The 24,412-nt window shown below is 40.8% G+C and overlaps 1 protein-coding gene across 1 annotated transcript in view; it reads right to left on the bottom strand.

The window, feature by feature from the left end:
• Nucleotides 1–221: 221 nt before the first annotated feature.
• PIP5K1B (phosphatidylinositol-4-phosphate 5-kinase type 1 beta) overlaps nt 222–24,412 on the bottom strand; it is a gene marked incomplete at both ends in the record, with an annotated part of 172,474 nt that continues 148,283 nt past the window's right edge. The window contains 2 exons of the mRNA XM_084237780.1: nt 222–332; nt 6,144–6,261. Of these exons, the coding sequence (XP_084093906.1) occupies nt 222–332; nt 6,144–6,261 (229 nt within the window). The remainder of the gene's footprint in view (nt 333–6,143; nt 6,262–24,412) is intronic.

Here is a 24,412-nt window from a genome sequence, read left to right as displayed (position 1 = left end):
CAGGGAACAGAACAGGCAGACTGGTGAAATACACTGCTGAGGGGAGCAGCGGGTGAGACAGGAGAGCTCTGCTTCGCCATATGGGATTCTCGCTGGCTGGCGGGCATCGAACCTGAGCTGCAGAGGCTGTGGACAGCTTCACAGCGTGGTGCTCAACCTGCTGCGCCACCGGGGAGGCCCTCCTCGGGTTCCTTTTGAGTTTGTTACTTGGCATGAACTTCCTAAGCCTTCAGAAACCAAGAGAGGTTGCTCTTCCTCAAACACTCTTCTTGAACGTTGTAAAGGCTCAGGAGGTCAGCAAATGCTGGCTTCCTAAGACGAGGAAGATGGAACTAGAATCAGAAAGGAAAGCAATAAGGGGAGTCGGGGTGTGTGGAGAGAGGCCAGTGCTATGAGGCAAAGAATGGAAAAATGAAAGGCTTCTTGTGAAGAGCCTGGATGTTGTGGCTGACTCAGGCAAGAGGAGGAGCAAGAGATGGAAGTCAAGCTGGTCTGTGAGATCAGGAGTCGCCATGTAGCTAGGATATACCGGAAAGTAATCAGCCACCATAGCTGTGCAAACTCATTCACCACTAACTCTGGGCCTCCTTTAATTGAAAATCCAGAGCCTATATATAATTCCAACTCCAATTTCCTAAGCTAACCCTTAAACAATGGTTTCTTACTGTTTGTTAAAAAGTCATAGGGGGTGGCCTCCTAATACAAACTGATAGGCTGCCCTAATAATTTGCTGCTCACGTCACTCTTGTTTCAGTACAGAAATTACCCTGCAGATGCTATGGGTCTTGGGAAGTGAGGTCCATTCCTCAACTCCGTGTGCCTTAAAACATTGTTGTGGGCCTCCCCTGGTGGCACAGCGGTTGAGTGCTGGGTTGTGAGGCTGCCCGCAGCCTCTGCAGCGCCCGTTCGATCCCCGGCCACCGGCGAGGGTCCCACAAAAAACAAAAAACATTGTTGTGTGAAGAGTTCAGGGGACCAGGCATTTCTAGAGATAAACAAAGGGCTCTAGTCTGCCCTTTCTGAAATTTTTTCATTTCCCCACAATGTGTTCATATGACAAAAGAAAACGGCATTTTGATTAAATGCCTTTTCTCTTCCTGTTTGTTTTCCTAAAAATCCCAGCACCATGTTTGGTTGGAGAGGAATCTAGCTCTCCCCTAGAAGCAACAGTACCACCACTTTCAAGTAAAGCCCCCTTACTTCTGCCAATACGGGCTCAAACAGGGGTGTTTAGGAGATGGCATACCTCATATATGTCATTAATCTCAACACCAACCTGTCACATCCAGAAATGCGGTATCTCTTGCTAAAAAGTTCCACTGAATTTCTTCAGACCGCCATGACCTAATTTGAAGTGCTCTCCTTTTTCTCAGGCTTTTCTCATACAAACTAGTATGATGAGCTGTTAATTCAATCATTTTCACTTCTCTGCCACCCTTCCTCCCATGATCAAAGAGTATTATTAACCACCCTAAAGACACAGCAGCAGCAGCTCACTCTCTCCAGTGCTGCCATGGCTGAAAAATAGCTTAACTCTTTCTTCTCCTTCGCCCACAGTTATTTGTGCACTGCAAACAGCCATTCTGCAGACACACACATCTGGATGAAAGTACACATTACTGAGAGGTTGATATAGAACATGTAAAAAAAGGACATAACCAGGGAGTAAATAAAAGAAGGGAGAAAGTTGTGTAGCAGCTTTCACAACTTCATGTTATTTGAAAAAAAAAGCAACCCCTTTATCTCCCACTGACCCACCCATTCCCAGCTGGTCATAAATGGACACTCTGACCCATGACCTTTTCAGCTGGAATGGTTCTGTTGGCTGTGCCTATTCCCATTAACACCAAATTATATTCTACATCAGGCAAAAAAGCAGCCTTAGAAACTGAAATAATAGCTACCGTAACAGCATCCGTGCTTTAGAATATCTGGGATTATTCAAAATGTAGGATCTAGCTCTATTATGAAGGAGGCATGATTGTCCATTTTAAATCAGTCGAGCTCATCTCTGTTGTATTCTTGTAAATATCCTAATCTGTGCCATCAACTCCAAATTCGATGAAAAACATCTTTGGTCATTGGATGAAATAATCATCTTAAAAAACAACTCCCTTGATTTGAATATTTGTAAATGAAACAGCTTGCCTGGGACTGAACAGTGACATGGTGAATGGCTTTTTCAAAGTACTGCAGGATAGCTAGGAACGCTGAACCTGAACCAAATGCTTTAATAAGGACAGTGGAACAATTAGCTGCCTTTTACTGTAACCTGTGCTTTCAATTTCATAGCAAAGCACAGGAAGAAGCACGAAAGCTGGTTTAATTTTTGTGCCTATAATGTGGGTGGTGGATGCTTAAAAGGGAACTTCATGTTATCTGGTGTGCATAAATCCTTCAAATCAAGTATACATTAAAGCTACATAAATAGTATTAGAGATTAGTATACAAACAATATCACTAGGGGCTCGGGTCACGACTCCCAATAGAGAAATGCTGTTACCTTAAGGGAGCAGAAACACCGCAGGAGAAATCTGAGGATGTTTGTTTATGACAATGTGGTGACAAGTGTCCCCATAGAAGCCTCCAACTGCAAGTAAGGATGGTTTGACTAAAAGGTTCTAATTAAGGTCAAGATGCAGATGTAGGCAAGTTTGGTTTTCCCTTCATAGACCTTCTTGTCCCTTCACTCCTTCACTGCATGGACACAAATGAAAATATTAAAGGGAATGCAATGAACTGTGTCTTTTCAGATCTGGAAGAGCATGCAAAATAATTAAAATCTCTAACATGAAAACATACCCTGGAATTTTAAGTCAGGAGTTGGGGGCAGAACTTTCCAGACAAATTGCCATAAAGTTGAAGTTTAAATACTGTGAAGGTTTATGGTAGAGAATGTGATGAAACTGTGAAATTTGGGGAGAAAAATGCAGCTATTTTAGAAAAACCTGATTTCTCTAACCCCTTGTAATTTAGAGGAAGCCTCAGCTGATCAGAGCTGGAAAGGGTCTAATGAGTGTTTTACTTATCTTTTTTTTTTTTTAATGAGAAAACAGGGGGAACAAAGTATATGACCCCCAAATATACCACTTTGGCATGTGGATTGTTTTGAGCTAAAGGTATTTAGGAGCCCATCAAATGGGTAAGTTCTCACCTCTCCCTTAACTGCCTAGAAGAATTTAGATAGGGACCCTCTACCAGGAAAAAAAAGCTATTACCATAGATAACTTTCTACATCAGACAGACTTATCTGTATGACTTGGCAAACATTTGTTTACCGAACATTTGATCTTCTCATCTTCCTGTGATTTGTCTTCCTCCCTTTGAAGTCCCAGACAGCTCCCCCCTGCCTTCCTTAGCTCCAATGAATGGCACAGACGCCTCAACTGCCTGTCTTTGAATCTCATTTCCATGTGGCCCGTGCATGTTCAAAACTACATGTATTTTCTTGTTACTCTTTCCTTTGCTACAGGATGTATTTTCATCCAAGATCCTAGAAAGGTAGCAGGAAAATTCTTTTCCCTCACCTACCTACAGGTCCCCAAGGGAGATTAATATTAATTCAAGGTCAGTGATTAATGAGAGGCACAGACAGGCATAAAATCCAGGGTCCTACTTCCTATTCATATCGAATTTGGTTCTCCAACAGCTGAAGGGATTAAATGCTAGAATAACTTGTGTGAATCATTTTTGGGGATCCATGAGGTCAAACTCTTTTCCTATTAACATTAGGATGTTGTCTTTTCATTGTCATCACCATTCATGGGGGTTTGGTACAGTGGAGACGGTGACAAGCCATATATTACAATAGGCCAAAGCAGGAACAGATGAGAATTAGCTTCTGTTAAGCCAGATATATTAGGGATTACAAAAATGTAATATAATGCCACTCTTCTCACTAAACTTATATAAACTAAAATAGTGGTTATTTTACATGACTACAATTATTATTTTACAATTTTTAAAATGTGGTGGGAGAAATTTTGACTGCCTCATTAGCTCATCATAGCTTGACTCCTTCCTCCTCTTCCTTTCCCTACAATGCTTCTGAGCCACAACAGATGCTCTCCCTGGAAGACCTCAGGTCATCCCCCAGCCAGCTAAACCCCACCACATGGCTTTCAGCTCCACTCTTGCTATTCCTTTATGCCTAGTTGGCCCTCATGTGCTATCAGTACAACCAGTGATTAATATTGAAGCTTTTCCCTGTGGCATCCAAGGCAAGCAGTAGTCTTTTCTCAAACACTTTGCTTTTCAGTGTCAAAGACATAAAAAAGCAATCAAGTTAGACACTAACAAAGCCAGACAACTTGAAGTATTTTTATACTTGAAACTATAAGTACCAAGGAAGAGCACACAAAATGGTTAATAAGACAACTGTTCCCTACAGGAACAAGGGGGATATGATAAGGAGCTGGCACCAGCAATGCCATTTGTTTTATCACCAGGTGACTTTTCTATACCAGTCAGGAATATCACATGTGCCAGTTGTAGTGCAAACCTGATTTTTGTAAAGGTAAATACAAATGACTTGAACCCTCAAACTCAGGAAGATATTTCACTTGGTTTTTCAGCTTTCTTGATTTCTGCTTCTGATGCAGCCAAACTTACCACGTGATCAAAAATGGTATAATTATTTTCCTATTAAATTCTCCAGCTTCTTGGTTGTGAGGAGAAACTAACTTCCATATGAATTTGGTAATATACTATAACTTGCCTTTTTTTTTAAGTGGAGGCAGCATTGGTGGGAGTACTGCTCAGCAGAAAAGATTCTCTTTGTGCTACAACCAGTATACTCAGTGGTTACGTAAAAAATTCCTTCACAATGGTGGTTGTTGGTATTTGGGCTGCTGTTTTCTATAGGGGGTCAAGGACAGTCTATCTGAGAGGAGATGTTTGAGACCTGAAGGAGGTGAGGGAGCAAGCTGGGACAGCCAAAAAGTGCTGAGACAGTAAAAGCAATGCAAAGATCCTGAGGCAGAAGAGTGCTGTGGGAGAAATGAATGCTAAGGAGGCTCATGTGGCCAGGGCAGAATCAGCAAGGAGGGGGTTTGTGAGGTGGGCGAGGCCAGACCATATGGCCTTAAGGATTGTGACTTTTACTTTGGGTGAGGTTCCAGGAAGACACTGGAGGGAGGACCTGGGCTGAGGAGTAACCTTTTGGGATGTCCTGCAGGACACACTTGGGGAAATACAGTGCTAGGTCAGGAGGAATAGAGAAGCATGGAGGAGGGGTGCAGGGCTGTAGCATACCATACAATACCACAGGATGGTATGAGACACCACTAAGTCATGTCAATTCCTGACATCAGGCTAACATACCAAGGATGGTGCAGTGTCATGGCCCAGGCTCGGCAAAACTTAAAGTAAAAAAATTCCAAAACAATGGCTTCCCTGTTTCATGTGATTTCGTGCAGGTGTATAAGGATGGGGGAATGCACATGAAGTGGACTTTACCAGCAAAATATTTGGTTTCCCCTTACACAGGTGAGTCGATCAGATCTTTGTAGGCCTCATCTAACCATCAGGTTAAGTCCCTATAGACAACTTGACGGGTACTAAAAGGTGTTCACATAGGCGATGACTTGTGCTACTCCAGCAGCCTTGTGAGATAGGGGGAGCAGGCATTACCTCCCTCCCTTGGCAAATAAGGACACACAGTGGGAGAGGCCCCTGCCACATCACACCGCTGGTTGGTGACCGCAGATGTAGGGTGTGAGCCAAGATTCTTTGGCAATGAATTTATATTTTCTCACAACCCAGTTCTGTGTTTCATAGGCTACTAATTTATCAAGGAAGTTAATTGCCAAAAGCAGACGACTCACACACAAGGGACACAGCTGAGTCAAAGATGACGTATCGCTTTGTTGGTAATAACGCAAGGGCCCTGCTTCACCTTGACAATTAGGGGATCTGTTCCCTGGTTGTACCTGTCAATTTAGATCGTATCCTGGATATTCTTTTGTGTGATGTTCTGCATGAACTGTGGGAAAACATGGCTTGTGAGAAGACACCTCATTTATAGAAGTGACAAGGTGCACTATTTCTTTTTAAACTCAAGCATGCCTGGTTCTACAGAAATTGTTCTTACGTAAACCTGTCTGTAAACCAAAAGGGAAAGGGAATAACTAAAATTGACTTACTAAGTAGACATCAAGCACGGAGGCATTGTCATCCTGCATTTCCAGAGCATCTGGCTCAGAAGTTAAGTAGATGGTCCCCTCTTCCAAGGTAAATGTTGAACTGGAAGGTAACCCTTTACTGGAAAAAGAAAGAAAAATAATAAGCATGTTACCTCCTGAACAAAATCCAAGGCTGTGACTCAAGTTGTGGCTAAACAGACTAAGGTGAGAAAGTTTAGGGGATGGAAAAAGTGGTTGCGAGTTCAAAGGAAACAGTCTCATGCGCCTTTCCGGTTAAAGAATTTGGTTTTATTAGTGATGTATCTTCTGTGTGGGTCTAAGTGCATGAGACACTTCTACCATTTCTGAGGTGCCTTGTGGGTCCCATGCCTGGTCAGGGGGCTTGCTATGAATCTAGAGGCCCTTTCAATACTTGGCTTTTGCTATTTTAATTTTCCTCTCAGTGTGGGTGCTTTGCTTGTTTATAAAGAAAACCTTGTGCATCATTGGCACTGATGATTTCTTTCTTTCTTTTTTTCTTTTAAGCATGAAAGGTTTAATTACATCCGTGGTTCATAAACTTAAATGTGCATCAGCATCCCCTGGAGGGCTGGTTAAAATCCAATTTCCTGGCCCCGCCCCCCAGAGTTTGAATCAGCTGGTCTGGCGTGGCGCCCAGAGTGTACGTTTCTAACAGGGTGATGCTGACACCCTGTCCGGGGTTGCACTGAGAGTGACCGCGGGTCACATGGACACCCGGTGTTGCATGGGGTGGGAGGCGGAGAACTGGGTGCTGTCGCCCTTAGTGATGACAACACTAGAGAATGCAGGGAGATAGGAAAACTACCTCGTGATGTCATAGTACAGCCAGAGGTAACTGTTGGGAGTAACTGGCCTGTTTTGATAGTATTCAAATTGTGTATTTCTGAGCTCCTAAATTTATTCCCAGTCTTTTCCCCACTGAAATAAAATTGTTTTTTAACGTGTGGAAAGTTGCCACTTGAAGATTTCACAGGAACAAAGTGTGCACGGTCATTGGTGAAGGAGTGTGATGCTGGTATGAGTAGGGGTGGAGGGCCTGGCTATCTCCTGTGGGACACACCCGACTGGCTTCCTTGGTCACCTTCCCTTTCCCCTGGGTCTGCAACCCCTTCCGGCTTAGCTCTGAGTTTGCCTCTTCTGGAAACTGCAGTCTAGCCTCATCCCTGGAGATTCCTGTCTGAGCCTCTCAGCTGGACAAAAGACCATTGAGGACATTATAGTCCTCTGTCCTTCACTAGTCTGGGAAATACACAGAATTCTATTTTTGTACATCTTTAACTGAAGATCTGTGTAATAGTTGGGATTTCTAACTTTTTTAATATCAAAAAGTATCCAATTATGTGGATCTTAATAAGATTTATGTATTTTTTCTGATCATAAATGACTAAAAACTGTTAAAAATGCAGCCTAGGGTGGGACGTTTCCAATAGATCTTATATTTGGTGATAGCTGAGAATGTGGAAATTACGGGATTAAAGCCATTTCACTTTTGGCTTAATATATTTTCTCTTAAATTCTGAACACAGTGAAAAAAGTCCTCTTGGTTTCTAGAAACTGAAATGGAGTTATAAACAATAAATGGCTGAAGTGTCAACTCTGATTTTGAAAAGCAGGGTGAATATGGCCTCTGCATTGAGCTGCTGACTTCATATTATAAACCATCAGGTTTCAAGGGACGCTGCTTTTAGAGGCACTGTGACAATAAACATTGCTCAGGTTATGTTTTGGATTAAAAACAAGGACACAGTGATGGGTTTTCATTGGTATTTGGTTTTCAACTGTTAAGATACTACTTACTACTTCTGTGGGTAGGAAATGAGCCAGCCTGAGTAACTACTTTGTAAAAATTGATCCTTGCTAATGTTCAAAACTAAGTTTCCCCCATCTTGTCTGACTTTTTAGTTATGACTTTTATTTCCCTCCTAAAATTAAGAGTGTAACCAAGAATATTCTGGAAGTGTTTTAAATAATAACTCCCTACATAATATAATAGTAAAATTAATCCTGCTCTCTCTCCTGTCCTCCTAAAATCAGTTCACCTTCCTAGAAGCCCATTTTGCAAGTATTTTTCAACCTAATTTTGTCTTTTGTTTTTGAAACTATGAGTAAGCCAATAATATAGTTAAGACAAAACTAAAATGGAAAAAATGGAGTATCCTTTTGGATGTTATAGGTACATTTATCAATTATTTTAGCTAAAATACACAGGAAAAAAGATTTCTTCAGTATCATATGGTTAAAATTTGATAAAACGATTATCATTTTTCACATGTACTAAAGTAATTTCTTAGGAAGTAGAATATGCTGTGCATCAGTAAATTTGGGGAACAAAAATTAGGCTCATAGGGACTTGTATCCAGATTACACAAAGAACTCTTATGATGCAAACCCTACAAAACTAGGCAAAGGATCTCATTACCTTCCTCAAAAAAAGATACACAAATGGCCAGTAAGCATGTGAAAAGGTGCTCAACATCATTAGCCATCAGGGAAATACAAATCAAAATTACAATGGGATAACACTTTCTACCCATGAAAGTGGCCATAATAAAAAACAGATAAGTATTGGAGAGATTGTGGAGAAACTGGTGCCCCCCTACAATGTTGATGGGGATTATGAAGTGATACAGCTACTTTGAAAAACAATCTGGTAGGACCTAAAAACCATAAGACCCAACAAAAGGGAAAATATGCACCCTGCCAAAAACTTATACATAGATGTTCAAAGCAGCATCATTCTTCATAATGAAAAAGCTGAAATAACTCAAATGTCTACCAACTGACAAATGGGTGAATAATTCATACAAAGAAATATTTGTCAATAAAAAACAATGAAGCCTGCAACATGGGTGAATCTTGAAAACATGCTAAATGAAAGAAGACAGTTGTAAGGGACCACATACTGTCTGATTTCATTCATGTGCAATGTCAGGATAGGCAAATCTATAGAGAAAAAGCTTCAAATGACAGACAGCAGATCAGGGGTTGCCAGAGGTGAGGAGTAACATAAGGCAATGACAGCTATTAGGTGTTACATTTCTTTTTAGGGAAGTGAAAATGTTTGAAAATTAATTTTGGTAATAGTTACACAACTTTGTGAATATATTAAAACCATAAAACTGCATAGTTTGTGTATATTTTGTGGTATGTGAAATATCTTTTTTTTTTTTTTTTTTTGTGGGACCCTTGCCAGCGGCTGAGGAACCAACAGGCACTGCAGAGGCTACAGGGGCAGCCTCGCAGCCCAGCACTCAACTGCTGCGCCACCAGCAGAGGCCCGAAATATATCGTAATGAAGGAAAAAAGTTTTACCAGGCACCTAACAGTATAATTCTAAACTTGATCTCTCAGGACAGATTAGAAATCAGAAATTTGAAGGCTAGATAGAGAGATCCACCAATAGATGAAGAGCAATTTTAGGGCATACATCTTTTAGAATTTTTTGGGGAATAAATCCCTGATTTACTTGCTATTCAAAAAAAACCATTTTCTAACAGAGAAGAACCTGACACAATGAGCGCACCTCTGTACTCTTGAGCCAGAGATGGAGACAGCACGCGCAGGCCTGGGACTGCCTGCAGTGTTGCAGGGCCAGCACTGCTGTAGCACAGAGCACGGGCAAGGGGACCTTCATTTTGGAGGATGTCCAGCCGGGTGTTTGCTAACTGCTTGCCCACGGACCCAGTCTGGCAGGGAGAAGTGTATTTGGGGCCCAAAGAGATTTTTTTTTTTAGTTGGAATTATTGCCAAGTTAAGTAACAGGAAATTCTCATGAAAAAGTTTTCCATTGCTGCCTTGGGCCCAAAATACAAAATTCTTATTAGAAACCAGAAGAGCTAGTAACTCTGGTCTCGTATCTGAATAGCTGCCGTTTTTTAATAGGCACATCCTTTTCAGTTCTCCAGGGTCCCCACCGCCCAGCCTGCTCTGCTCTGCTCATTTGCATCACCATCCTTGCCTGACCTCTCTGTGTGCTGGTCCGTCCCTCCAAGGGTCTGCTGCTTCCTCGAGGAGGAAACTGAGGCCCAGGGAGGCGCAGTGACCTACCTGAGGTCACAGAGTAGCTGAATAGAGTCAGGATCTAAACTTGGTTTCCAATAAGCACATTTGCTATGGACTTCTCTGCTGAAATTTTAAAAATTGCCATGGCAAAAACCAAGGTGGTTAAGGTGAAGCTGGGTATCTCCGAGGCCAGCTGGGATCGAACTGGCACTGCAGAGGCTGCGGACAGCTTCACAGCGCTGCGCTCAACTGCCTGTGCCACCAGGGAGGCCCACTTTGTTCTTTTTAAAAAAGTAATGAGGGGGGCCTCCTTGGTGGTGCAGGGGTTGGGATGCAGCCTGTGAGGCTGTCCTCAGCCACTGCAGCATGAGTTTGATTCCCAGCTAGCCAGGGAGCAGACCACATGGCGCGGCAGACCTCTCCTGTATCACCCGCTGCTCCCCTCAGCAGTGTGTTTCAGTCCGTCTGCCTGTCCTGTTCCCCGCTCTGTCTCTGGTGAATCCTCTCACCCTCCTGCACATCTGGCCTGTACCCCAGTTCTTATATGCATAAATAAATCTTTAAAAAATAAAAAATAAGGGACAAAGTTTTGAGGAAAGAAATGGACAAAATATGCTGTACAATGCAACATATTTTTGTTCCTCAAAAAATTAAAAATTGAATTATGTGATCTAACAATCCCATTTCTAGGTATATATGCCAAAGAATGAAAAACAGAATCTCAGATATTTGTTAACCATGATAATGGGCTGAACTGTCCTCCCTTGTCCCCTACGATTTCAGAGTATGTCTGTATTCGGAGATAGGGTAACTACAGAAGATGAGTTGAATGAGAGTTGAATTCAACTTCATGAGATGAAGTTGAATGAGATCACAGGGCTTTTATCCAATTCAAGTGCCCCTATAAGAAAAGGAGATTAGGACACAGATCCATGGAGAAAAGATGATATGAAGACAGAGGGAGAAGATGGTCACTCCCCACCCAAGGAGCGAGGCCACCTTAGAATTCAACCCTTCTGACACCTTGATCTTGAACTTCCAGCTTCCAGAACTGGAGAAAATAAATCTCTGTTTAAGCCACTTAGTCTATGGTGCTTTTTTGGATAACCCTGGCAAACAAATGCCCTCAAGTTCATAGCAACATTATTCATAATAGCCAATAAGTAAAAGCAACCTGAGTGTCCATTATCTGGTGAAAGGATAAACAAAATGTGGCCTCCACAGCCACTCAAGGATAGATTTTTGGTTAACAATGGACAGCATATATAATGGTGGTTTCCCCCACTATACACCCAGGCTAGATACAGGGACCAGCTAGGTGCGTATAACTATACTTCATGTTAGTACATTGACAAAATTGCCTAATGATAATTTCTCAGAGCATATCTGTATTATCAAGCAATACACAACTGTATATGTACTGTGGAATATTACTCAACCTTAAAAAAGCAAATTCTGACACATGCTACAACATGGATGAACCTGGAGGACATTATACTAAATGAAATAAGCCAGTCAGAAACAATACTCTATCATTTCACTTATGAGGTACCTACAGTATTCAAATTCATAGCAAAAACCAAAGGATATTTTCTAGGGTAGGAGCAGATGGGGAGTGGGGAGTATTGATGAATGGGTCTGGAGTTTGTTTTGCAAGATGAAAAGAGTTCTGGTAGTTGCTCACACAACAGTGTGACTGTACTTGACACTACTGAATAGTATGTTAAAAATTAAGTTGGTAAATTTTGTTATATTTTACAATTTTAAAAACAACAGCTTTAAAATATCTAATACTTATCAAGGTTGCTAAAGCAATTTAAGATTCCAAGTGTTTAATACTTACACAAATTAAGCTCTTACATTAAAAAATCTCTGCTTCATGGGAATTTACATAAAGAATTCTGTAAAATATATAGCTCTATGTGAGTAATCAGCAAAGTCCGCTTAAATATATTCAGAATAACCTTATTTACTATCTTGGTCTTGGCATTGAGTGAATGCTACATAACCAGTTAGTCTTTACATTTGTTATCCTCCTTATTCTGTATTCTCATCTCATACTGTGATATGGAAATGGCATTCCTAAGAATCTTAGACCAGAAATGATGTATTTTTAGGGCAACAAACACCTGAACTGATAAATTATTATAGGCAGAGCATGAACTTTGCAATCAAATGATTTGGCTTTGTATTCTGGCTCTTCCACTTAGCTGTGTGTGATAGTGGGTGAGTTTCTTAGTCCCTCAGAGCTCCAGCTTCCCACCGGTAAAATGAAAGTAAGACTGAATGTGCAGGGTCATTGTGGTGATGGGTGGTAATGAATGCACAATGCAGATGCCCATTTATCCACATTTTGTCATAGGTGCTATGATATAGCAGGGATCAAAATAAAAAATCTCTGCCTCATGGAATTTATATCTACTGAGGAAGACAGGCAATTAGAGAAATACTTAAAATATATGTCATGTTGGTCAGAAGTGCAAAGGAGAATAAGGAACAGAAAAGGCGCAAGAGGGAGTGGTGTGGAAGATCTCCAACAGCAAACTCTCCTTGTTTTGCCAGTGAAGTTTTAGGATCTCACTAGATGATACATATAGGTCCCCTCTACTCTATGGGGGACCAAGCGAGCTCTCAAAGTATTTCCTGAAAGTTCCTTTCCCTGGATAGGGACAGGTACCCTGACTCCCTGACACCTCTCAAGACCTCAATCTAAATGGGAATACTTTTCTTGGCTTTACTAACCTCTTCAAGGCTGGAGGTGGATGGTCAGTTAAGGTTGCAAAACTGGTTTTTGACCACTTCCTTTACAAGTCCTGTAGTTTCAGACCTTGCTTTTGTTTTGAATGAGAGCCAGCCGAAAGAATAAATATATTTCATTTTAACATTCTGTTAAGTCACTTTTAGCAAAGAAATTAGAGAAGGTTATACACATTATTGAAGATAAATGTATCAAGAAATGTTTGTTTCACATGGGACAAAGTATAATCTGGGTTTAAGAACTAGATTACATATTAAATGTACATGTCTATGACCACTGCTACTTCAAAAAAAGGAATGGAATGTAATTAGTAAGAGTAGGGAGATAATGCAAGAATAAACCTCCAACCCAAATAATCTGCCTCCAAAAGCCTATAGCAAATTCTTTCCTCCTTGAAGTCATCCAACAAAAGGTAAAATATGTTCTAAAAAAGAATTTAAATGTCTGTGCCACACACTTATGTTTCTCTTCAGTCTGACATTGAGGAATAGTCATGTTCAATCCCTGCTTACTTACTGTAACTGAGCACAGCCTATTTAGAATCAATTTCTAATTTTTCTGGTGGAGAATTTCCAGATTCCGTTTTAGGGGGTCACTGAGGAGGAAGAAAGAGCACCTCTCTAGGGAGAACACCCTCTAAACCCAGTGGTGGGAGGGGTCAGAGGCCTGGCCATTTCTCAGTCCCACAGCTGGGGAAGAGCCATTTCTAGAAGCAATGCTACATGACAGGGCTTAAAAGCCTGGCAGCCTGCCTGGGTTTTGCACCGTCAAGCCTTGTCACAATTCCCTCAATTCAGACTGTCTGAGGGCTAATTGCGCCTAATTTGCAACAAGACACTCAGGAAACTGCTAATCTACCCAGTTCTGCTCTTTGCCTATAAGAGCAGAGGAGCTGCCAACACTCTTCAGCTGCTCTGCTCTCTGCACACGTTGCAGACCCGTCATAGGCAAAAGTGGTACAGCGGGCGGAACTGCACGTCCTCCGAGCCTCCCTCTGGGCGCAGACAGACATAAAAAGTTCCCTGATACCACACCAGTCTCACACCAGTGACATTAGTTTGGTTTCACTGGAGAGCACTAGCCTGGCTGGACTACTGAAAGCAGTCATTGATGATTTTGTAGACGGAACACTCTGATTTCTGTTTGCAGATCTAATGAGTGTTTATAGCTAATTCTCACGGAGGCATATGCTCAGAGAACATATGGTATGAGCCGCAGTTTTAAAAGTGTTTTAAAAGAAATTAAGACAATTTCTTGCTGCCTTAATTTTTTTTAACCAAGTAATAATAGCAGATGATCATAGACTTAGGATGAAAAGCAACAACCTCCTCCCCTGTCCACCGCCCCCCACCCCCAACTTTCATCATTTCCCTTTTTAGTTCTGGTGGTTCCCTTCATGTCTTTTGATGAATCAGGGAATAAAAAGATAGTCTCAACCTAAAGTGGAACCTATTGATTCAAAACAAAGGACACTGCTCTGCTTTCTTCCAACACTTGCTATTTATATTTTCTTTTGCCACTGTAGATGATATACTTAATAAAATTTTTAATTCCATCAACCATGTATCAGCTTATTTCTAATTTCCTACCTTATTTCCTTTGTCCCTGCTTTCCCCTTTCACTTTGTATTTAATACACTTAAAAAAATTAGCCTCAAATCATTACTTTGTCATGCCTGTTACTATTTATATTCTATTTTGCAGCTATAATCAAATTTTTCCTGCTCTGTCTACAGACTGGCTTGAAAATAAGAAAGTCAATACACAGTTTACATTAGCATGACTTTGAATACACTGTTCATAACAGGCCACCAGTAAATCAGGGTCACATCACTCTGGGTTCAAAGTCACGAATGATGAAGGAAAGTATCTCCAACATCAAGGTTAAATGGAACCTCAGTGTTCTTTTAACTTTAACTTAAATTCATGCCACATTTTAGGTTGTTTCTCATTAAGAAGTTTTTGCCCTTTAAAAATAGACTCACTGCCATGGGGAAAAAATTCAGAGAGCATTTGGACTAAAGGTGGAGGCCTAGTACAGCTCTGCTCCTCCAATTATTAGTAAAATTCTGGGCAAGTCATGACACTGAGCTTTTGGGTCCTCATCTAAAAATGGCAATGACTGTCCCTTCCCAGCCCACAGCACAGGGTCACCGAGAAGAGCAAGTCAGACAACAGAGTAAAAGAAAGGCCGGCAGACGGTAATGTGCCCTGTGTAAGTGAAGGGGAGTATCACTATGGCCCCAGACCTGCACGTTTCCTGGGGGGGAGTGGGAGGCTTTGATGGGGTCTGTTTGTATACACAGATTTAGCACAAAGCTTTGGGAAGAAGTCCTTTTTTTGCTATTCTAAGTTTAGCTACCCAAACATTAACTGATAACAAATGTTACAGGAAACCTCTACTCACTGAAAAAACCCACAATGACAGTCTGGTCTAACTTAAAGGATGAACACACTCGTTCAATTCTAGAGACATGCTCTGCATTGCAGGTAGGTCTGTTCCAGCAAGACTCACTTCTGACGTGGTGGCCAAGCCAGCACCACCCCCTCAGCAAAGCTCCCTTCTGCTCAGGTGGGCTGGGGGTGGAGGCTGCTACCAGGCATGCAATTGTGAAGTGCAGGCCCTGGCGTTGTGATCTGTGCCCTGGAGAGTGTCGGCATGGAGCACATCTCGTGTCCTTGTCAGGACGAACAGCTCCATGCTGAGCTCCTTGCTGAGTGTACAGGCAAGTCTGCTGGACTTCCTAGTGGACCCAGAGCAGGGGGATGTCCTTGGTCAAGGTCATTACATCCAGACTCCTTCACCACCCACCAGCCTGAACCCACCCGGCCGAACAGACTTTCGGCTTCTTCCGCTCCTCTCCGCTTCCAGCACGGCTGCTGCTCTTACGAGCTCTCCCAACTTTCGCTATTTTTAGAATAGCCTGTTTCTAAGGAAGGCGAAGCAGACCGGCAGACTCTGGTGCTGACTGAGAGCTGCCTCTGGGCCTGGGGCTTGGTGTTAGCATTCCTGTCCGGGGTGAGTGAGTGCCAGAGGCATGAAACCTGCCCAGAGAGTAGCACTTGGAGCTAGGAGGCAAAGAAAGAAGCAGACCTTGTGCTGCCAGGTCTGCTCGTTCAGGGGACACAAGCCAAGGTTCCCCAAGCACTGACAGCAACTGAACTTCCACCACCTGCAGTCTCACAACCAAGCAAGAAATGAGGTGAGGGCTCCCTCTGAGGACAGTGTGTGCATGTGTGTGGGTGGTAGCTGCAGGGAAAAACCTTTTCAAAAAGAAACCCTTGTCTAAGTTCAGTGACCTTTATCAGCATATACCAGATATATCAGCATATATCTAAGTTTCTTTCCAGCACTCTCCCACACACATTAAAAACCAGCAGTCATCACTGACTGTACGTACTGTTTATACTGTGATGACTATACAGAGACATTATTTCATTTACTCATTACAGGTAACTCTGTTTGGTTGAGTCTCTTCCTATTTATTTTGTACATGTGAGCATTAAGGCTGACTGGCCAAATATGGGCAATAAGTGGTGGCACCTGAATTTAAATTCAGGTCTGACTCTGAAAGTGGAAACTACACGTATTGCCTCAAGCTATCCAATCACTGCAGAGAATGAGTCCTTTGCTTGCTGTGCTTCTCAGATCTCCCCAGCAACAATGGCTTATTAAAAAGGAAATATATATATATATATATATATTCATTTCTGAATGACAAATCTATTACTTTAAGTTTTGATTATCTGACTTAAGAGGAGCAGGAATGATACTAACAACCAAAAAAACTTTGATAGTTTCTTTTAAATCAAGATGGCTCATAGATAAGATGTGAAAATTAAAACTAACATTTCTAGAAGAAAACAAAGGAGAATGTCTGTGATCTTCAGTAGGTGCAGGGGACTTTCTGGTGTGATGGGAGTGCTCTTTATCTTCACGTGGTTAATGGTTATTGGAGTGAATACATTTGTCAAAATTCATGGAAATATACACTTATTGTTTGTGCACTTTACGTAAGTTATATTTCAATAAGCTGCCAGTATCAAAAGCAGTATCTGCTTTTCTATTCACAAAACTCACATGTATTCAAATGTTCACTGAATACCGACTTGGTAAACTATGTCAGTAAATAGTTCAGATATGGTTGGGTCACTGATGTAAAAAAGACTTTCAAGTATTGGAGAGATGTAAAATAAATGCTAAAAGAGACAAATCACTACATATTCATCATTATTATAAAATACAAGAGCGTGAAAAAAAATCCACTGAGAACAACAACAACAAAGAAAAGCCTTAACAAAGAAATTTCTATTGGACTTCACAATGCTGAATGGCTTCTGCTCTCTTGGAAAATGTGTTTTCCTGTTCATACTTGGCAGAGCCTAATACCAGAATTAGTTCCTTTCCCAGAACTCTTATCCATGGAGTTGAGAGATAATATATTTAAGTAGGTCACAGAGGTAAGGCTTAGGGGGTAAAAAAAAAAAAAAAAAAAAAAGTAAGTAACATGAACAGCCTACAAAACAGCCCCAGATAAGTGGCATGCACTGAAAACAGAATTGTTTGTACTTTTGCTAGAGAAAAGCAGTGCGGTGACAGTAGGAGCTAGGGACCTTTTAAATCATGGGGTACATGGCTGGGAAGAGCAGCAAGGCATGTGGGTGAAAGAGCTAGAATGAGAGTCAGGGTAATTAAGTCCTGGTACTAACTCAGCACCAAGCAGCTGTGTGTGCTGTCTTTTGGTAAGCCATTTAAACTCCCTGGGTCCCAGAATCCTCCTCTGTAAAAACCAGATCTTTGGACTTGATGAGGTCCTTAAGGCTTCCAAAGTTTTGATTCTTTTTTTTTCATTGCTCTATTTTTTTCAATTTATTGAGGTAACAAATTACAATACTCCCTAGGTTTCAGGTGTACAGTTTCACCTCAACACCCATATATATCATACCATGTCTACCACCATATATGCAATCACCATCCAGTTGGCCCACTCTGCCTGACACCCCCTAAGCCCATTACCTGCTTTCTCCTCAGGCAACCACCATTCTTTTGTCAAAGTGTAAAGGTTTGTTCTTGCTTTTTTTTGTTCATTTGCATATGCTTTGATTCTTAATCTACTTAGTCTGCTCTCAGCTTCCCCAGAAAAGCAAAGTTTGAGCTCAGAGTAGCATATGAGAAACACAATATGCTGAAATGGAAACACCTTCTGTCATGTATGGGAATGGACCCATAGGGTTTAAGGCAAACTGAGGAGGAAAAATTGATGTCAGCACCATTATCCCTCTAAACTGCACCTCAATGACATAATTCCCACTAACAGTACTTTGCTCTCAGATGCGCAACAATCTTCTCATGCTTGCTATCAGGATTGAAAAGAACATCCATAGAAACAAAGCTTAGTCCAGAGAGATGATGTGATAGGTTAAATAGTGTCCTCCTATGTTGAGGTACTAGAACCGAGTTCTTCAGAATATGATCTTACTTGTGAAGGAGTGTGCCTTACTTGTTAGACCGAGCTAACTAAAACGATCTCATGTTGGAGTAAGGCAGCCCTAATCCAATATACCTGCTGTCCTGATGAAAAGAGAAACATCTGAAGAGGCGTGAACCTAGACCCTCAAGTTATACACAATGCTGTAAGTCATTGTTACCTGCATCAAAAATAATACACTAAAAAAAAAATAAACACAAGAAAAGAAGGCTTGAATGCAGGGATGCTTGTGCAGGGAAGATATCCCATGGAGATGAAGGCAGAGATTGGGGTGATGTTCTACAGGCCAAGGAAGGCAAAAAATCTAGTAAACCACCAGAAACTAAGAACAAGCATGGAACAGATTCTTCCTCACAGCCCTCAGAAGCAAGCAATGCTGCTATCCTAATGGACTTCTGGCCTCCAGAACTGTGAGGTAATACATTTCCCTTGTATGTCAGGCCACTACTGCTTTGTTACTGCAGCCCTAGGAATCCGACACAGGTGCTTCAAAAGTTAAGAGGAAAACGTTGCCTTGCACATGGGCTGGTTCTCTAACTTTCCTCCCTCTCCCTGACATGACATAAGCAGTATCCTTAACCTTCGCTACATTTATACTTTGGGTCCCTGAAAAAAGTTCCATTCCCATTCTTTGCTGAACACTATATTTCTGTCTTTAAAAAGCAAGGCCTTCAGGGCCTGTTGAAATGTCATTATTTACTAGGAATTCTTACATATTTGTGGCTTAGCTTTCAGACTGTGCTCAGGCCCTCTTCATATCAAGGTACTAAAGATCTACAGGGTTAAAATGACCACCGTCAGCCTAGAAGTGGTATCATTTAGTCAACATACAAATTACTATCAAGTCTACAGAAGTTGCTGGAAAAAAATAATACGGGAACAAATTATAAGGCAGCTCTGCTATTGCAGACATAGATTGTAATTATAACTGTTCAGGGCTATTGGAAAACCATAAGCAGAATTGATTTTCAGTGTGCCTGCCAGCTTCAGAGAGAAGCACAACAACAGGAATGTTCCTCATACATGGCTAGGCCATCAGCAAACTAATTACAAGCTCTGACTTGAACAATCGGAAAATGTCATAGAAACTACCAGTCTCTGCTGGATGGGTCAACACCCTGTCCTGAGTCATCAGGAGTATAAGTGGTTTAGGGAGAGAGAAATCGAACAAGACCCCAGTAGGCAAAGAATGGGAGATGGCTGGGGGAGGAGCTCCCTGGTGGAGATGATTTTGAGGCTATAGAACATTGGTGTCTCTGAGAGGAACTGGAACTTATTCTGGTTTCCAGACCATGGCTCAGGTTAAGCATCTCTGGAAGTGACCCTTTTATACACCAAAACCCATCTTACAAGTTATAAGAGAAAACTAGGTGTTTTAGAATCAAAGTTCAATAAACTTCACTTGCTTCAATAGTGGTCCTTAAACTTGAATGCACATTAGAATCCCTAACAGACCAGGTAGTTGCCTTCTTAACAACTTACTGTTTCTGAAGCAGGTGACTCTAGAAACTATATTTCAAAAAACAATGGCTTATGGACATAGAAAAAAAACGGCATGGTCTCACTTATATGTGAAACCTCAAAAATACATAGAAATGTGGTTACCAGGGGCAGGGAGATGTGAAATGGGAGACTTTGCTCAAAGGGTACGAAGTTGAAGTTCTCTAGAAGGAATAGGCCTGAGTCTCAAGTACAGAATAGTGACTCTAGGTAATATACTGTTTTGTATATTGGACATTGGCTGAGAGTAGATTTTAGGAACTCTCACCACACACATACACAAAAGGTAACTATGTGTGGGAATATTAACTGGTTTGACTGTAGTAATCATTTCACTATGTACAGTAATCATTTCACTAGTAATCATTTCACAATGATATATGATGTCATATACCACATATAACTTGTATTAAAATATATTAATATGTGTAATCAAAAAATGATTCAGGGGAGAAGAGTTTGTAACCACCCCTGCAAAAGAGGAATGGACAATAGGATAAATTCCAAATACATTTAGCATGATAAAAATTTGATGAGTCGCACATGTATTATTTCCTACAGTAACTTTTTGGAAAATAGTACTTTGGAGAAATTTGTCATAGGCATTCAACACCAATGTGTCAGGATGTTATAAATACATACTAAATCTAAAATTAAAAAAGAGTTAAAAAGAAACACTGGTTTAGAAGAATAAGGCAGTTAGGCATGTACCATCTAGAGATGGTGTGATATGCTTCTACAAATGACCCAAGGCCACAGCAACCCTGGGGAGCCTGGCAAAGAATGAGGAGGAGGGTGTTGGTCACTGCTGAAGGCTCTATCTTGGCCTCTGAGCTGGTGCTGAGTGTCTGGGAGGGCTGGCGGTGAGGCTCTGGAGGCTGGATTTGGCTGGGTTTAGGAACTCTCAATCCCACTGACTTTATTGGATTCAGATATGTAACCATTTACCGTGCATCACACTCAATAAATTCTACCTTCCGGAAAGCACACATAAGTTCAACTAATAAATAATCAGGCACTTTGTACACTATAAAACACACTACCCATTATTCCCCACTGTTCATATACCTGCCTTTTGTTATGTGTGAATGTGCTTACCAATCTGTATATATTAATGTTTTACACTATGATTAAAATCACACCTTTCCCCGTTTCTCCTAACCAGGTCTGAGAAGTCTAAATCATCCATTTTTGGAGTCTGATTTAAGTTCTGACTGTTTTGGATAATGTCTATCTTTCCCAGGGTGTCTAGATTCTCTAGATGTAGAATTTCTCAAGGGTTATTAATGAAAATGCCTTCAAAGTATTTACCACTTAGAGACCTCCACAGCATTTCCTTAGATGAAGTTGCTGTATTACATCTGAGTTGATTTAGGAGTAGGCCCTGAAAAGCCTAATTCTCTGGTTTCCTTTTCTTTTTTTAAGATTTATTTATTTATGCATACAAGAACTGGGGCACAGGCCAGAGGCGTGGGGGGGTGTGTGTGAGAGGATTCACCTGAGACAGAGCAGGAAACAGAACAGGTGGATTGACCGAAATACACTGCTGAGGGGAGCAGCGGGCGAGACAGGAGCTACCATGTGCATAGCTCCTTGGCTGGCTGGGGATCCAACTCGCGCTGCAGTGGCTATGAAAACTTCATAGGTTGCATCTTAACCCTTACGCCACCAGGGAGGCCCTCAAGGTTTCCTTTTCTAACTAGTTTCTTAGCTAGGACTTGGGCAGTTAGTCCATCTCTCTGAGCTTGTTCTTATTCCATAGATTAGTGATATAAATTGTTCTCCTTATTTACCACAAGGTTGATGTGAACAGCTTGTATGCAAGTGTTTACCATGCTTCTTGTCCTTGGAAGCAACCTACTAAATGCTCTCTTCCATACTAGAGCTGGAGGCACTGAATTTCCCTTCCTCCTCATTTTCTCCTTGTCTCTGGCAGTATAAGAGCATTTGTGAGGATTTAGTATATTGACACTTATAAAGTACCACTGCATTCAGTACATATTACCTGTTACTAGTATTATCACTGAAAATGATAATAGACATTTTATAATTACAGACATTTTATGGACTTCACAAGCATCCTGGGGAAAAATGATATGCAAATATATGTATTTGCACATATACATGTATATAATTTATTATACATTTTACTGACAAGAATGTGTTGCCCAGAACTTATAAATAATAATAAAATATGCAACAGCCTTTACTATAAGATTGTCAGAATGCTTTTGCTGATTTTTAAAGTATTTACACATCCACCTATGGTTGCAATTGATAAATGTGTAGTTCCAATATGATGTTGCTTGATATTTCCCTTTACAGTAACAAGACAAAAATGAAATAAAGATTTAGACAGAGCTTCATTCATCTGTCAATGATATCAACCACTTCTCTGGGGAATGGGAAAAGTTTTCAAATACTGGAAAAATAGTTGTGTCATTTTTTGTGGTATTGACAATGTAATGGCTACACATACAGCACACTTTAAAAAAGCAGAACCAACAAAGTAATTAATCTAGCCCTGATTAAAAGCCCTGGACAATACTCTGGAGAAAATGCTCGCACTTCACTCTACCAAAGTGATGTCATAGAATATGGAGCTGGAAAGAAATGTACAATTGTACACACACCATTAGGCAGTACCTCCACTGTACAGGCACATCTCAGCTTATTGTGCTTCTGTATTGAGACCTGCAGATACTGCAGATTTTTATAAGATCCTTCACCAGCAAAAAGATTGACTTACTGAAGGCTCAGATGATGTCTAGCACTTTTTAGCAATAAGGTATTCATTCACTTTTAAAATTAATGTACATTTTTTAGACATATGCTGTACACATAACAGACAACAGTTTACTGTAAACATAACTTTCATGCACACTGGGAAACCAAATAATTCATGTGACACTACTGCAATATTTGCCTTACTATGGTTGTCTGGAACAGAACCCACAATCTCTCTGAGGTATGCCTGTACAGATAAAGTATATATAAATAAACTGAAGAGCAGATAATAGTAAACAGTAAATAATTGGGAAGGGGGGGGTTGAGCATTACCTTAAAAAACAGAACTCATTTAATTGTACCTTTATGTAATTTTATTTCTGATAATGGCTGTGTTTTACAAAATGGCTCAAAAAATTTGATGGTTGACACATGGACGCAAAGAAGCAGGCTTCAGCACACCGCTTCAAAAGGCAAAAGGAAGCTATTAGGAGCCATTTTCAGCACAAAACTTTTACTGAATTGTCTGTATTTGTTTTGTTGTGTTTTGTACTGTTATTATTTTTTTCCCCTGATGTCTTATTTGGTTCCCCTGTATTCTTCCTATAAGTGAAACCATCTGATATTTTTCTTTTTCCTTTTGAATTACAAACCAGAGACATCCTGCAGGGGAGGAGGAGGGAGAGGGATCAGAGGGAAGGAGGGAGGAGCACAGGGGACTGAGGTGATGGTGCACGGGTGCATTGGGGAAGGAAACTCCATGGGGACTATACCTGAGGGGGTGGGGGGAAGCAAATATTGTTTAAAAATGAACAATGATGTAAAAAATAAAAGGAACTGAAACAAACAAAAATCTTCTATTGAAGTTGCTGCTCCTTTGTAATCCCTATGGCAGTTACCAGTGAGCCTGGTGGGTCTCCAAAATAATAATAAGAGGCACTTAAGTCCACACAATCCCATGTAATTTCTTAATCAAAACATTAAAAAATAAAATTACATGAATATTTTGACTTGAAGGAGTTCAAACCTAGTTCTTAGAGTTCTACAAACTGAAAACTAAAAAAATAGCATACACCGTCAAGTATGGAAGAAAAAAGCTATAATAAGGGGATAAAACACAATATTTGGATGAACAAAAGTTCATCTATCTTGATATTAATGACCTATTTGCCTTATCAACATTTTCCCTCCCATTGCGGGGAAAGATGATCTCAGACGACACCACTCTGTGCAATATTGCTTATGTAGGGCAATTTCCTCCTAATTGCCAGGAACAACCAAACACCCGGGGTAATCATCAAAGCTTTGGCCAGTCCTGCTACAAGTACATAATGAATAAGCAGCTAAAGGACTTGGCACAGTGCCTGGTCTTGACAAGCTATAATTAACCCTAGCTTTAATTCTAGATAGCACAAAGTTTCAGGGAAAAACAATTTAAGGGAAAACAAATGTTCCTTTAAATGATTTTGGACTTCATCAGTCAATGATTTCAGAAAGTCAGCATCAGCCACTATAATATTTAAGAAAAGATTATTAGAAAGGTCACTGGATTCAGAGTTGAAGGACCTAGATTCCGGTCTTGATTCCGCTCCTGCCTACTTGTGTGATGCTGTGTAATTAATGTCACCTCCATGCACCTTAGTTTCCTGTTTCTTAAAGTACAGCTAACTAATGAGGAAATCATTTCCATAATCAAAAGAATTTCAAGTCCTGTAATGGATTAAAAACTCAACAGATGTAGCCTTAATGCTACTCTCTCTCTCTTTTTTTTGA

Source organism: Talpa europaea (genome assembly GCF_964194135.1).
Source record: "Talpa europaea genome assembly, chromosome: 7".
In the NCBI taxonomy this organism is placed as follows: Eukaryota; Metazoa; Chordata; class Mammalia; order Eulipotyphla; family Talpidae; genus Talpa; species Talpa europaea.
This window is presented reverse-complemented; position numbering and strand designations above follow the sequence as displayed.